The sequence below is a fragment of the Staurois parvus genome, unplaced genomic scaffold (assembly GCF_062004578.1).
Source record: "Staurois parvus isolate SC_StPar_1 unplaced genomic scaffold, SC_StPar_1.0 ptg000323l, whole genome shotgun sequence".
In the NCBI taxonomy this organism is placed as follows: domain Eukaryota; kingdom Metazoa; phylum Chordata; class Amphibia; order Anura; family Ranidae; genus Staurois; species Staurois parvus.
The window spans coordinates 3,237-19,519 of record NW_028318119.1 but is presented as its reverse complement, the minus strand read 5'-3'; the positions used below and the strand labels follow the sequence as shown (position 1 = coordinate 19,519).

The 16,283-nt window shown below is 46.6% G+C and overlaps 1 protein-coding gene across 5 annotated transcripts in view; it reads left to right on the top strand.

Moving 5' to 3' along the window:
- TNS1 (tensin 1) overlaps window positions 1-14,795 on the top strand; it is a 688,885-nt gene extending 674,090 nt beyond the window's left edge. For all 5 annotated transcript variants that reach the window (XM_089683821.1, XM_089683822.1, XM_089683823.1 and 2 more), the window contains 6 exons: window positions 524-655; window positions 731-823; window positions 2,283-2,360; window positions 5,836-5,907; window positions 9,505-9,673; window positions 14,723-14,795. In XM_089683821.1, the coding sequence (XP_089539947.1) occupies window positions 524-655; window positions 731-823; window positions 2,283-2,360; window positions 5,836-5,907; window positions 9,505-9,673; window positions 14,723-14,795 (617 nt within the window). The remainder of the gene's footprint in view (window positions 1-523; window positions 656-730; window positions 824-2,282; window positions 2,361-5,835; window positions 5,908-9,504; window positions 9,674-14,722) is intronic.
- The last annotated feature ends 1,488 nt before the right edge of the window (window positions 14,796-16,283 follow it).

The following is a 16,283-nucleotide window of genomic DNA, read 5'->3' as shown; positions in this document are numbered from 1 at the left end:
TGTAACTATTGACCAAGCATATAAGAAAGACCATCAAGGTCTGGATTTCAAGGTAGTAAAATGAGGCGCCATTCACACTTATGTGTTTCAAATCGCGGGTGGAAACTCAGCAATTCTGGCTGCGATTTGAAAACGCGCATTCGCGTGTTCAGGTGTCATTCATTTCAATGGCACCTTAAAATGCTGGGCATTTCTGTCACAATCTATTTCCGCACGACAAATGCGACGCAATAGTGTAAACAAAATCATGGGACGCGCAACACCCAAAAAAGGTTCCAGAACATTAAAATGATTGACGCCTGTACACGTGAATGCACGTTTTAACATTTTCACTGTGCGTTTTCAAATCGTGGTGATTTAAAATGCCTACTTGTGAATGGAGCCTGAAAGGACTGGAATGGAAGGATCAGTATTATATGTAGTACTAATCACCAATCAACTACATAGGAGTTCTCCATTATCAAAATATTTTTTCAAACTTCTGAAGACAAAATATTGATTTTTATTTTTTTTTGCAATCCAGCGATTGCTTTATTAAAGGACAAAGATCCAGGTGCCTTCATAATTCGAGACAGCCACTCGTTCAGAGGAGCCTATGGACTCGCCATGAAGGTCGCCACGCCGCCTCCTAATACAGGCCAGCAGAGCAAGAAAGGTAATTGAATGGAAGGAATCAGTAATAAACTGACATGATGGAGCATTTTATTAACTTTTTTCTCTGTCCTCCCAGGAGATGCCACCAATGAGCTGGTGAGGCACTTCCTCATAGAGACCAGCCCCCGAGGAGTGAAATTAAAGGGTTGCCCAAATGAACCTTATTTTGGTAAGCCCAAACTTAAAAATCGATTTTTTTTATTATTAGCATGACATATCCATTGTAGAAAATGTTAATTTCTGATAAAAGTAATTAAAAAAAATGAGAACTTAAAGTGTTACTAAACCCCAGACTCTGCATTCACTATATCTGGTCTCCCCGGACCCTGCATTCACTATATCTGGTCTCCCCGGACCCTGCATTCACTATATCCGCTTTCCCCGGACCCTGCATTCACTACATCTGGTCTCCCCAAACCCTGCATTCACTATATCCGCTTTCCCCGGACCCTGCATTCACTATATCCGGTCTCCCCGGACCCTGCATTCACTATATCCGGTCTCCCCGGACCCTGCATTCACTATATCTGGTCTCCCCAGACCCCGCATTAACTATATCTGGTCTCCCCGGACCCTGCATTCACTATATCTGGTTTCCCCGGACCCTGCATTCACTATATCTGGTTTCCCCGGACCCTGCATTCACTATATCTGGTCTCCCCGGACCCCGCATTAACTATATCCGCTCTCCCCGGACCCTGCATTCACTATATCTGCTCTCCCCGGACCCTGCATTCACTATATCCGCTCTCCCCAGACCCTGCATTCACTATATCCGCTCTCCCCGGACCCTGCATTAACTATATCTGGTCTCCCCGGACCCTGCATTCACTATATCTGGTCTCCCCGGACCCTGCATTCACTATATCTGCTCTCCCTGGACCCTGCATTAACTAAATCTGGTCTCCCCGGACCACGCATTAACTATATCTGGTCTCCCCGGACCCTGCATTCACTATATCCGCTCTCCCCAGAGCCTGCATTCACTATATCCGCTCTCCCCGGACCCTGCATTCACTATGTCTGGTCTCCCCGGACCCTGCATTCACTATATCTGGTCTCCCCGGACCCTGCATTCACTATATCTGCTCTCACACAGTACACAGAACATGGAAATGCAGTTATTGTAGTAAATATAAACTGCTAAATACCTTTTCTCATCAGCAGTCTTGTGACTTCTATCAGTGTCTGGCCGAGCACTGGTTAAAGTTTGTAGAAGGAGTTTTCATTCTCCTTTGACTGTCCTATAAGGCTGCATAACCCCTGACCCTCTGTCCAGACAGCACTGATTGGCCCTTTGCTGATCGCATGCACCCCTCCCCCCCCCAAAAAAAAAGCCTCTCTAGCAATACACAGCACATGAGCATGTGCAGAGTGCCTCCTAGGGCTCTGTTCTATCAGCAGATGGATTGGGGACAGTTGAAGAAGGGGAAAATCAGAGAAGACAGGATCAAACAGCCTTTTTACACAACGCTGAGGATTAACCCCTTAGGTTCCACAGGGAGTATAACAAGCATGCTTTACTGCATCTACAGACTGATTGTACTGTTGTGGGTTTAGTAACACTTTAAGAGAAACAGGTAGGCTAAGAATTAGTTATACTGGATTTGTGTTCTCTTTTTCTGCAGGTTGCCTCTCAGCACTGGTGTATCAGCACTCAATCACACCCCTGGCACTGCCCTGCAAGTTGGTCATACCCAGCAGAGGTAACATCTTTAAACAATCATAATTTATACTAGAGAAATGGACGTTTCCTCGCAGTTCCCAATATCTCGTTCACGCCTGAACACTTTTTTGCGCATCCCCGCATGTCTCATTTTAGGGCAGCTCAATCATTTCAATGTGAAACAAGCAAAAGGGTGGCGACGCAATTTTTACACCAAAAACCATAGTACTGTGGTAGGCACGAACACGCACGCACTTGCTAGATGCACGGGGGTGCCGTAAACAATTAATTACACCTGTGTGTGGCTGCAAACGGCAGCACGTTTATGTGTGGAGCGAGAAAACATCTTTTCGCACGTGTTCCTTCACTGCGCCTGGTGTAAACAAACCCTTAACCCCTTCACGCGGGCGCCTCCCGGCCCTTTAAGAGTTCCAGAAGCCAGGAGGCAGGGCAGGGTTTAGGGTCATGGTGACCGCTGTGACGCGCCTTCACGGCGGTCACATGATCTAGAAAGGTCCCGATCGAAAGAGGAGATTGGGACCTTTCCGTGAGTACCGGACATGTGTGCTGGGAGTGCACAGGGCGCACACTCTCGGCACAGATGTCTTTTTTCAATAGAACGCAAATGTGCGGTCGCTCGGCGTCTAGGCCCAGATGCGGGGAGGCCGCACATTTGCGTTCGGCCGGCGTGAAGAGGTTAAACAGAAGTTCAGTCAGCGGCCCACAATTAGGTCTCATGCACACGGGATGTTTTGCTCTCCTAGACTCCTTTCCTACTGGCAGCAGATTTGTGGGAGATAAACCACCTGACGCTTGTAAACTCGTGTCTAGGCGTCAAGCTTTTGGGCAGCACAGTGGCTAAATGGTTAGCAATTCCACCTGGCAGTACTCGGGTCGTTGGTTTGTATCCCAACCTCAGCACCACCTGCCTGGAGTTTTCATGTTCTCCCTGTGCCTGCGTGGGTTTCCTCTGGGTACTCCGGTTTCCTTCCACACTCCAATGACATGTTGGTAGGTGAATTGTCTCCTGTCTAAATTGTCCCTAATATGTGTATGTATGGATGTGAGTTAGGGCCCTTAGATTGTACGCCCCTTGAGGGTTAGGGACCTTAGATTGTGCGCCCCTTGAGGGTTAGGGACCTTAGATTGTGCGCCCCTTGAGGGTTAGGGACTGATGTGAATGTACAATATATATGTAAAGTGCTGCGTAAACTGACGACGCTATAGAAGTACCTGAAATAAATAAATAATTAATGATCGTTTATTTTGGCCGTTAAAAAGAATTAAAGTGATACTAAAGTCTTGTTTTTTTTTCTCTTTTAAAATAACAAACATGTTATACTTACCTGCTGTGTGTAGTGGTTTTGCACAGAGCAGCCCTGATCCTCCTCTTCTCATGTTCCACGCCGGCACTCCTGGCCCCTTCCTCCTGTAGGGTGCCCCCCATAGCAAGCAGCTTGCTATGGGGGTACCCAAGCAGGTGTGCTCCCGTCCCACGGCTCTGCGTCCACTCACGCACAGAGCCATGGCTCGTCCCTGCCCTCTCCTGATTGGCTCACTGGCTGTAATTGACAGCAGTGAGAGTCAATGGCTCCCACTGCTATTTTAGCCAATCAAGAGTGAGAGTCCCCAGAGAACCGAGGCTTTCCTGGACATCTTTGGATGGAAAGGGGCCTCAGGTAAGTGTTAGGGGGGTGGTCATGTATACAACGCATGAAGGTAAAAAACCATGAGTCTTTAGAGCAGTGGTCTCCAAACTGCGGCCCAGGGGCCAAATGCGGCCCTTTGCTTTACTCTATCTGGCCCCTGGGGCACTATTCCTTGAATTGGCACCATTCCTCCCACTGATGCCATCAATGGGGCACTATTCCTCCTGCTAAGACCAATGATGGCGCACTACTCCTCCCACTTACGCCGTAGATGGGGCACTATTCTTCCCATTGATACCAACAATGGGGCACTATTCCTTCTGCTAAAACCAACAATGGGGCAGTCTTAATTCCCACTGATGCTGAGACATTTTCTACTCACACTGGCCACCGTCCGGCCCCCCTAAATCCTGAAGAACAGTAAAGTGGTCCTTTGTTTAAAACGTTTGGAGACCCCTGCTTTAGAGGCACTTTGACGCTGAAGCGCTAAGGCGCGTTTACAGGTGTTTAGGCGCGGCAAGCATTTCCTAGATGCACTCGATGTGTTTTTTTTTTCTGCCTCTAAACTCCTCTGAACACCTATGTGTGCATGGACACATAAACTAGCACACAAGGGGCGTTTAGAGGCAGGAAAAACAAATGCCCCTAGGAGGAGGAAAAAAAAAAATGTCCAGGACTAAACCCTTTGGCGCCAGCGCCTCTAGGCCCTTTAAGGGGTTTCAGATGTAGGTAGGGCGGGGTTTCTGATCATGGGACCACCGTGATTGGCTGTCACATAGGTCACATGATTGGAAAGCTCCAGATTGCCAATCCCTCCACTGGCTTCCACTCACTGTCCTCCACCCCTCTCTGCCAATCCCTCCACTGTCCTCCAGTCAGTGTCCTCCACCCCTCTCTGCCAATCCCTCCACTGGCTTCCACTCACTGTCCTCCACCCCTCTCTGCCAATCCCTCCACCGGCCTCCACTCAGTGTCCTCCACCCCTCTCTGCCAATCCCTCCACTGCACTCCACTCAGTGTCCTCCACCCCTCTCTGCCAATCCCTCCACTGGCCTCCACTCAGTGTCCTCCATCCCTCTCTGCCAATTCCTCCACTGGCTTCCACTCTGTGTCCTCCACCCCTCTCTTCCAATCCCTCCACTGGCTTCCCATTGCCCAATGAATAAAATTCAAAACATTAACAATAACATATAAAGCCATTTATAACTCCGCCCCAAATTACATCACCAATCTTGTCTCCAAATATCACCCAAACCATCCTCTCTGCTCCTTGCACGACCTCCTGCTCTCTAGCTCCCTTGTCTCATCCTCCCATGCTCATCTCCAGGACTTCTTCAGAGCCTCCCCCATCCTCTGGAACTCTCTACCCCAATCTATCAGACTATCACCTACTCTGCTCACTTTTAGGCGATCTCTGAAAACCTATCTCTTCAGGGAAGCCTATCCTGCCCTCAGCTAATAATGGAATCTTCTATTCCTCCTACCAGTCCATCCCCCACAGTTATTACCTTTTGTATCACTAGCCCCACCCTCCTAGATTGTAAGCTCCAAGGATCAGGGCCCTCCTAACCCTGTTGTATTGAACTGTATTGTTCCTGTATTGTCTCCCGTTATATTGTACAGCGCTGAGCAAACTGTTGGTGCCATAAATCCTGTATAATAATAATAATAATAATAATAATAATAAAAAGTTGTAATTAGCACTGGAATGACAAAGTATTTATTTTATCTATTTATCTGCATATATGCGGCCTCTCCGCATTAAGGCCAACCCGCAGAGAGGCCGCCTATTTGCGCACGGCCAGCACCAAGGAGTTAAAGACGTGTTTAGGTTGCAATTAATTCCTGCTTATCTCGTCCTGTCAGATCCCTCTGATGAGACCAGAGAAACCGCTACCCCGACCAATACAACCACGGACTTACTGAAACAAGGGGCAGGTAGGTGAATTCGCTTTATCTTGATAGGAATACGCAGTTTCAAGTCATAGGTAATTGACTTTATAGACAATCTTAGTGGAGTAATTAATAGATATCACATCAAAATGTTTTCTGCAATAAGAAGCATGGGGAAAAGTTTGTTAAATGCTCGAAAAATGTCTGTTGGTGCAAATATTACTGTGCAAGATATTTGACAGGGAAACATACTAAAACAATGGTGAAAATTTTTGTTCTGGGTTTCGGCATTTGCAGAATTTTGCTTTCAGTTCCGAACATATTTTGATTTTTTTTTTTTAACAGAATTGTGGAATTCCTTGTATTAAAGTATGTTCTTTGCAGTTTGAACATGGCACCATAACATTTTAAAATCTTCTTAAATCTTCTTTAACCCCTTGCCCTCCAGAGGATTTACCCCCCTGCCTGACCTGGCCATTTTTTTTAATTTAACTGACAATTGCGCGGTCATGCAATGCTGCACCCAAATTAAATTTATGTCCTTTTTTCCCACAAATAAAGCTTTCTTTCGGTGGTATTTGATTGCCTCTGCGTTTTTAATTTTTTGCGCTATAAACAAAAAAAGACCGACAATTTTGAGGAAAAAAAGCACAATATTTTTGACTTTTTGCTATTAAACATGTCCAATAAAAAAATTAAAAAAATCAAACTTCGTCATAAATTTAGGCCAAAATGTATTCTGCACCATGTCTTTGATGAAACAAAATCCCAAAACGTATAAATTAGTTGGTTTATGTGAAAGATATAGCATCTGCAAATGGCGGTATATAAACTGGAATTTAAAAAAAAATATTTTTTTTTTACTAGTAATCAGCAACTTATAGCGGGACTGTGGCGGGCATTCTGACACGGGGTGGGGGGGACTAACTTGGTGTCACTGACATTCCCAGTGACACCAATACAGTGATCTGTGCTAATGAAAAGCACTGACACTGTACTAATGGCACTGGGCAGGAAGGGGTTAACATGTGGGGCAATCAAAGGGTTAACTGTGTGCTGTTTCACTATAGGGGCTGTATGTGTGCTTCACTGTAAGCACACTGCTTTGTATGGCTCTGCATAGCAGCTATACAAAGAGCAGTGTGCAGGCGCTGACAGGGGAGAGATCTGTGTTGTTTATCGACGGCAATCAAGTAATCACCGGCCGAGACCCGGCGATTGACAGCCGAGGCCGTGAATGACGGTGCGGGTAGGGCATGCGTGCGCTCCCTACACGGAACTGCAAAATCACTTATATATACGTAAGTTTGTGCACCAGTGCCGCCTTCTAGCAGTATTTCTGCTACAGGGCGGCGCAGAAGCGGTTAAGTGTATAAAAATAACTTTTTTTTAATGTTTTTAATGGAGTAGGCAATGGTTAGAAGCCAATGTCTGTGTGGAGTTATGAAGAGTTGCCTTCTTGCTCCAGGTGTCTCCATTGGTAGATTTCCCTCTTTACTCCTGTTCAGGTGATAACTGTCAAATTTTGGATTTCCCATCACTTTCTATCCTGGTAACAATGGTCATTCGGAGAAATAGGGTGAATCTTCCCAGTGGGGACACAGAGAGCAATAAAAGGGACAGAGGTTAAAGCCCCCCTTTTCTACTCATCCAAAAAAATGTCTTTAGGTAAGGTTTAAAGCAGAACTAAACCTTCACCCATATCAAAGGCAGAATTGGTACGGTCCATGCCATCTATGGTAGCAAGGTCCTCCAAAGCATTCTCCTTTCTTAGTTTTGCCATGATTTTATCAGGTGATGTATACCTGTGCATGCCCAATGTGTTCTTCACACTCGGCATGCTTGCTGTGCTGGGATGGTGACTGCTTCTAGTTCTGGGCATAGGCACTTGTTATACTTTGCAATATATGCAACCTCCATCTGATGTTCTGCGCAAGTGTGAGATTAATTGTTGGTGTCATTGGTGGGCAGATGGAGGAAGTAGGTACCGGCTTACATCCAAGATGGTGCCAGCTTTAATGAGAGTGAAGGTACTGCACAGTAGATAGAGATAGACATTGCTGCACTCACGGTTTCTAAAACATATGGAAAACTTTTTTTGAATTTTTTTTGGTTTATTTGCCACTGGATGGTGGCTTTTACTTCTGCTTTATTCTTTCACCATTTTCCCTTAGAAAGCATCAATCCTTTTTTTCTAGACCAATGGTCTCCATGGATGCAGCACTTTGCTTGCTTTTATCCAGCCCTTGGGGTACTATTTCATGCACTGACACCAACAAAGGTACACAATTCCTCTCAATGACACCAATTATGGGGAACAATTTCTACCAATGACTCTAACAATGGGGCACAGTTCCTCCCATTGTCACTATCAGTTGGTACCAATGACATCAAAAACTGGGCACAAGTCCTCCCAATGTCACTAACAATGTGGCAGATCCTCCCAATGACACCAACAATGGGGCACAATTCCTCTCAATGATACCAACGATGGGGCGCAATTCCTCCGAATGAAACCAACGATGGGGCACAATCCCTCCCAATTACACTAACAATGGGGCGCAATTCCTCTGAATTACACTAACAATGGGGCGCAATTCCTCTCAGTGAAACCAAAGATGGGGCACAATTCCTCCCACTGACACCAAAGATGGGGCACAATTCCTCCCAATGGCACCAATGATGGGGCACAATTCCTCTAAATGACACCGATGATTTGGCACAATTCCTCCCAAATATACCAATGATGGGGCACAATTTCTTCCAATGACACCAACAATGGGGCCTAATGACTCCAATGATGGGATACAATTCCTACTAAACGCACCAACAATGGGGCCCAATAACGGGGCACAATTCCTACCAAAGACACCAACAATGTGGCCCAGTGACTCCAATGATGGGGCACAATTCTTCCCATTGACACCAAGAATGTGGCCCAGTGACTCCAATGATGGGGCACAATTCTTCCCATTGACACCAACAATGTGGCCCAGTGACTCCAATGATGGAGCACAATTCTTCCCATTGACACCAACAATGTGGCCCAGTGACTCCAATGATGGGGCACAATTCTTCCCATTGACACCAACAATGTGGCCCAGTGACTCCAATGATGGGGCACAATTTATCCCATTGACAGCAACAATGGGGCCCAATGATGAGGCACAATTTCTAGCAAATACACCAACAATGGGGTCCAATGACTCCAATGATGGGGCACAATTCTCACTAAAGACACCAACAATGGGGACCAATGACTCCAATGATGGAGCACAATTCCTCCCTTTGACACCAACAATGGGATCCAAGGACACCAATGATAGGGCACAATTCCTCTCACTGAAACCAAAGATGTTGTTTACTCCAACCAATGCTGGGACATTTTCTACTAGACAGTAGACTGGCCCTTTGTTTGGAAAGTTTGGAGACCCCTGTTCAAGACCATTATCCAAGAATGATATCTTGTGCTCCATGGGACACCTATGAACCTTTTTTGTGGATCTTTATGTCCCACATTTGATTTAGCCGGACATAGTGAGACTGGTGGTTTCCGAATTTTTGAAAAATTGCAGCACCCAGTGACTGGTATGATTGTATGAGTATGTTCTCACCCCTTTCCATCATTTTCTCTCTTCACAGCCTGCAATGTCTTGTTCGTCAACTCGATCGATATGGAGTCACTGACGGGCCCCCAGGCCATCGCCAAGACGATTGCAGAGACCCTGTCCGCTGAACCCCAACCCAACGCAACTATCGTTCACTTTAAAGTCTCCTCTCAAGGCATCACCCTGACTGACAATCAGAGAAAGTGAGTCACTACACAAAACATGCATTGCACCTCTGAAGTACACACATGTTTCTCTATATCGCATTAAAGAAATACCTGTTGATCTGCCAGAAATCCGGCAGGCTCAAACTTCCTGTTCTGAGCGGCAATATCTCTGCAATGTGTACATCTCTCCATGTTTTACCACTTTAAGGGCCGGTTCGCACCACATGCAGTCCAATGCAGTTTTTTCTTTCTGCGCCAAAACTGCATTGATAGTAGGTTGCATGGTTTCCAATGGCATAGTTCACACAAATGCGGTCAGTTCCTGAAAAAAAAAGTAGAACGTGCTGCATTTTTTCTGCACTGAACTGTACTGGAACGCAGTAAAACACACTAATGTCCATATTTAGTGGCCGGTTCTGAACTGAAATCTGAACCGAAAATTCAGGATGCCCTTGGTCGAAAACCGAAACCAAAAGAGAGTTTTTTTTTTTTTAAACAATATATTTTTTGTATATAATTGTATTATATTCGACTAATGAATTTACATGAATATGAATTAAAGAAATACAATCCAGTAACGTAAAATAACTTTTATTGAAAGTAACACACAAAAAAATTGGACAGAAAATAGAATGAAATAAATATATATTAAAAAAAAAACTTAAACAGGGGCATTTTTGCATTGGAGTCAATGGGACGGGATTTTGCATTGAAGTCAATGGGACGGGATTTTGCATTGAAGTCAATGGGACGGGATTTTGCATTGAAGTCAATGGGAAGCGCTTTTGTATTGAAGTCCATTATCACTTTTTTTTTTTTTTCCTATCGGCACAGTGTCGATAACCCTGGGCCCCAGAACTTGCATAATGTACAAGTCTGAAAAAAAGGAAGGACATGGAATAACCCTAAACCACCCAACCAGGGGCAGAAGCTGCACCGGCCCTGGACGCTGGCTCTATGTGCAATGGAAGGGGGGATTTTTTTGTTTTGAGCATGGTGGTACACTATAACGTCACCCCCGGCACTAGCCTTCTGCTCTCTTTTGGCTGCTTTCACTTGTAAACACAGAAACCGCTTCCTCTGCCGATTCTGTATGTACATAGGACATGGTGAGCATCAAGTGGCAATTCAAGAGGAGCAGCTGCCAGGAGGCTAGGCATGGATTATTCTGTAGTAGTTCTGTACTGGGCACTCATGGGAGGAGGTGGGAGCTCTATGTAATGGGTGCCCCCGCAGGAGGAGATGGCAGATCTGTGTACTGGGGGGCTAGGAGGTGTGGGGAGATTGTGTATTGGAGGCTAGGATGTGGGGGGAGCTCTGTGTATTGGGGGGTGCTAGGAGGTTGGGGAGCTTTGTGTATTGAGGAGGGGGTACTAGTAGGTAGGGAAGCACTGTGTATTGGGGGTGCTAGGAGGTGGGGGAGCTAGTGTATTGGGGGGTAGTAGGAGGTGGGGGGAGCTCTGTGTATTGGGGGCTAGGAGGTGGGGGGAACTCTGTGTATTGGGGAGGGGGGTTCCAGTAGGTGGGGAAGCACTGTGTATTGGGGGTGCTAGGAGGTGGGGGAGCTAGTGTATTGGGGGGTAGTAGGAGGTAGGGGGAGCTCTGTGTATTGGGGGCTAGGAGGTGGGGGGAACTCTGTGTATTGGGGAGGGGGGTTCTAGTAGGTAGGGAAGCACTGTGTATCGGGGGTGCTAGGAGGTGGGGGAGCTAGTGTATTGGGGGGTAGTAGGAGGTAGGGGGAGCTCTGTGTATTGGGGGCTAGGAGGTGGGGGGAACTCTGTGTATTGGGGAGGGGGGTTCTAGTAGGTAGGGAAGCACTGTGTATTGGGGGTGCTAGGAGGTGGGGGAGCTAGTGTATTGGGGGGTAGTAGGAGGTGGGGGGAGCTCTATGTATTGGGGGCTAGGAGGTGGGAGGAGCACTATGTCTTGAGGGGTGCTCAGAGGTGGGGGAAGCTTTGTGTATTGGGGGCTAGGAGGTGCGGAAGCTCTGTGTATTGGGAGCTTTGTGTATTGGGCGGTGCTAGGAGGTGGGGGGCTCTGTGTATTGGGGGCTAGGAGGTGGGGGGAACTTTGTGTATTGGGGAGAGGGGTACTAGTAGGTGGGGAAGCACTGTGTATTGGGAGCTAGGAGGTGGGAGGAGCACTATGTATTGAGGGGTGCTCAGAGGTGGGGGAAGCTCTGTGTATTGGGGGCTAGGAGGTGGGGAAGCTCTGTGTATTTGGAGCTTTGTGTATTGGGGGGTGCTAGGAGGTGGGGGGGAGGAGCTCTGTGTATTCGGGAGAGGGGTACTAGTAGGTGGGGAAGCACTGTGTATTGGGGGTGCTAGAAGGTGGGGGAGCTAGTGTATTGAGGGGTAGTAGGAGGTGGGGGGAGCTCTGTGTATTGGGGGCTAGGAGGTGGGAGGAGCACTATATATTGAGGAATGCTCAGAGATGGAGGAAACTCTGTGTATTGGGGGCTAGGAGGTGGGGAAGCTCTGTGTATTGGGGGCTAGGAGATGGGGAAGCTCTGTGTATTGGGGGGGGGGGGGGGCTAGGAGAAGGGTAGGGGGAGCTCTGTGTATTCGGAGGTGCTAGGAAGTTGGGGGAGATCTGTGTATTGGGGGGTGCTTCGGGATGGGGAAGCTTTGTACTGGGTTGATTTGGATTTCTCTTCTGTTCATTTGTTTTCTATTTCTGAAAGCATTCTTCATTTACAGCATTTTTTCACACTTCCCTAAGACGTTTGCACATATATATATATACACCCCCATATACTTCACTTCATTATAAATCAGTATCTCAAACTTCACTGAAATTCGCTTCCACAGAATGGAAATGCCATTGACATTCAGGACTGTCCAGACATCAGAGTTGGCTGATCATTGGCTGGTTGATGTTACACATATGGCGGCATTAATGCGACGTGTGAACAGCTGATATATGTATTTGTTTGAAAGCTTTCTCATGTACTCTAAAAACTATTAATAACAAAGTGTTTTTTATAATAGATGCTCTGATTATTTGTATGTCATTTTTGCACTTTAAAAGTCCTTTGTACATATGTTATAACTTGTTCCTTTTGGCGTATTACAAACCCCCGCCTTACTCCCCTTCCCCCCCCCCTTTTCTAACATTTTTATGGAAACTCAGCTGCCATATTCTCATTGGTTCATGAACTCAGAAACAAACATTTTTTTACTGAAACATGATGCAACGAAGGGGCTGACGGACTAGGGGTGCTTGAAATTAATTCCGAGTCCCTGCCACATGTTGCGCACCCCTGGTCCAGAGTCCTGCTTGTTCTAATGAGAAGTGAAAGGTTGTGATCTGTACGTCTTCCAAGTAATTACACTGCGACATTCTTCTCTCCCGAATGCTGTATAACACAGAACAGACTCCTGTAAAGTGGGGCAGAGCAGACAGCTGTGTCATATCATCTCTGGTTAAATATCTATAGATGAATGGCTCTCCGCTTTCCAGCTGTTCCTCATTCGGCGATGCCGGTCCAGCCGTGCTTAGGCGTAATCTCCGGCACGTGATGTACATTACATGGCGTTCTGTGGATTGATTCAGGTCAGCCAAGAGGACCCCTGTCGCCCTGCGCACTGTGCCTATTGGTTTGCCAGATACAGAAATCTGCAGAGGGATCCCTTCTATATTATATACTGAATAATCCTGAAATATCAATGTTCTATAGATCCACGTCCTGAACTCCCCAAAATAACCTTTTATAACAGCTAAAATGATGGGGCACTATTCCTTCTACTGACACCAATGATGGGGCACTATTCCTTCTACGAATACAAATGATGGGGCATTATTCCTCCCACTGACACCAATGATGGGGCATTATTCCTCCCACTGACACCAATGATGGGGCACTATTCCTCCCACTGACACCAATGATGGGGCACTATTCCTCCCACGGACACCAATGATGGGACACTATTCCTCCCACTGATACCAATGATGGGGCACTATTCCTCCCACTGATACCAATGATGGGGCACTATTCCTTCCCCTGACACAAATGATGGGGCACTATTCCTCCCACTGACACCAATGATGGGGCACTATTCCTCCCACTGACACCAATGATGGGACACTATTCCTCCCACTGATACCACTGATGGGGCACTATTCCTCCCACTGATACCAATGATGGGGCACTATTCCTTCCCCTGACACCAATGATGGGGCACTATTCCTCCCACTGACACCAATGATGGGGCACTATTCCTCCCACTGATACCAATGATGGGACACTATTCCTCCCACTGATACCAATGATGGGGCACTATTCCTCCCACTGATACCAATGATGGAGCACTATTCCTCCCACTGACACCAATGATGGGGCACTATTCCTCCCACTGATACCAATGATGGAGCACTATTCCTCCCACTGACTCCAATGATGGGGCACTATTCCTCCCACTGACACCAATGATGGGGCACTATTCCTCCCACTGACACCAATGATGGGGCACTATTCCTCCCACTGATACCAATGATGGGGCACTATTCCTTCCACTGACACCAATGATGGGGCACTATTCCTCCCACTGACACCAATGATGGGGCACTATTCCTCCCACTGACACCAATGATGGGGCACTATTCCTCCCACTGATACCAATGATGGGGCACTATTCCTCCCACTGACACCAATGATGGGGCACTATTCCTTCCACTGACACCAATGATGGGGCACTATTCCTCCCACTGACACCAATGATGGGGGCACAACTCCTTCAAATAACACCAACAATGGGGCACAATTCCTCCCAGTGACATAAATTAAATTATTATTTAGTGGTTGAAATTGGGCGCGCTATACCTGACCAAAAAAACCCTTTATCAAAGTACATAAGGTACACCGGGTGAGTGCGGTACATCTTGTCCTTCTGCCCTGCTGCTGCTCCCCCCTCACACTAGCTGCCAATTCCTGGCTGTCAAAATGACAGCAGGGAGTTGCTGTGTAAAAACAGCAGCTGTAATGGCTTCTTCTGACACCATAGACTCTCTTCCAAGTATTTGTGTATTTAGCTGTTTGCCTGCATTTCAAATAGAATAATCATTGAAATCTATGACCTCTTTCAGGCTATTCTTCCGGAGACACTATCCTCTGAACACAATCACATTCTGTGACCTGGATCCGCAGGAGAGGAAGTGAGTATCTGGAAATTCATGTCCTTATTATGTACAATGATATGAAGTGACACATACATGACCAGTCTGACCCATTGACCGAGAACATGCATGAGAGCCATTGGATCTCCTTTTATTCATGTCCAGAATTGTAAGTGACCATCTAATGTAACCTCTTTATGACTGTCTAGCACAGGGTCTCTCGGCCATGGTTCCATGGAACCCTGGGTGTCCTCTAGAGCAGTGGTCTCCAAACTGTGGCCCGGGGGCTAGATGCGGCTCTTTGCTTACTTCTATCTGGCCCTTTGGGCACTATTTCATCTACTGATACCAACAATTGGGTGTAATTCCCACCACTTACACCAATGAAGGGGGCACAACTCCTTTAAATGACACCAACGATGGGACACAATTCCTCCCAGTGACATAAATGATGGGGTCCAATGGCATCAATGATGGGGCACAATTCCTCCCAGTGACATAAATGATGGGGTCCAATGGCATCAATGATGGGGCACAATTCCTTCCAGTGACATAAATGATGGGGTCCAATGGCATCAATGATGGGGCACAATTCCTCCCAGTGACATAAATGATGGGGACCAATGGCATCAATGATGGGGCACAATTCCTCCCAGTGACATAAATGATGGGGACCAATGGCATCAATGATGGGGCACAATTCCTCCCAGTGACATAAATGATGGGGTCCAATGGCATCAATGATGGGACATAATTCCTTCCAGTGAAACAAATGATAAGGTGCAATGACACAATGATGGGGACGAATTCCTCCCACTGACACCAAACAATTGGGCATTATTTCTTTCCCACTGACGTCGGGACCTTTTCTACTCCAACTGGCTACAGTCCGGCCCTCGTAAAATGTGAAGGACAATAGACTGGTCCTTTTGTTTAGGAAGTTTGGAGACCCCCTGCTCTAGAGGATGCTAGGGGTTCCTTGAGCAATGACCAATTTCTGCCTCTCACTGACACCATTGATTTTGTTACCTATCTGTAAGGGGGTAACTCCAATGACCGCAGGTATAAGGAGCATAGACCATGACACTAACGTATCATAAGTTGTAGATCTAATTGATTTTATCAGGGGTTCCCTGAGACCAGAAAGTAATTTCAAGGGTTCCTTTGTAAAAAGGTTGAGAAAGGCTGGTCTAGCGCATAAAGCCCACACACCACATATGTGCGTCATTTTTTGGTTTCTGATATTTCTGTGCTGAGATCACACTCCCTGCAGACTGAGCTGCGAAAGACAGCTCTTGGTTACCACTAATGATCAATAGCTGGTGGGACCAACGCCTGATCATGTGACCACTCTGAGAGCCAATCACAGAGGAAAAATAGTGGCACACAGAAAGGGTTCATGTAAATTTCTGTGCCACAGACTCTAAAAGTTCATCAGTAAACCAGAGGCAGACTGACAACTCATGGAGCCCCAAGGCAATAGGGGATCATGGGGCCCCTGTGTCCAAACTCAAAAAAAGTCTATGAAAAA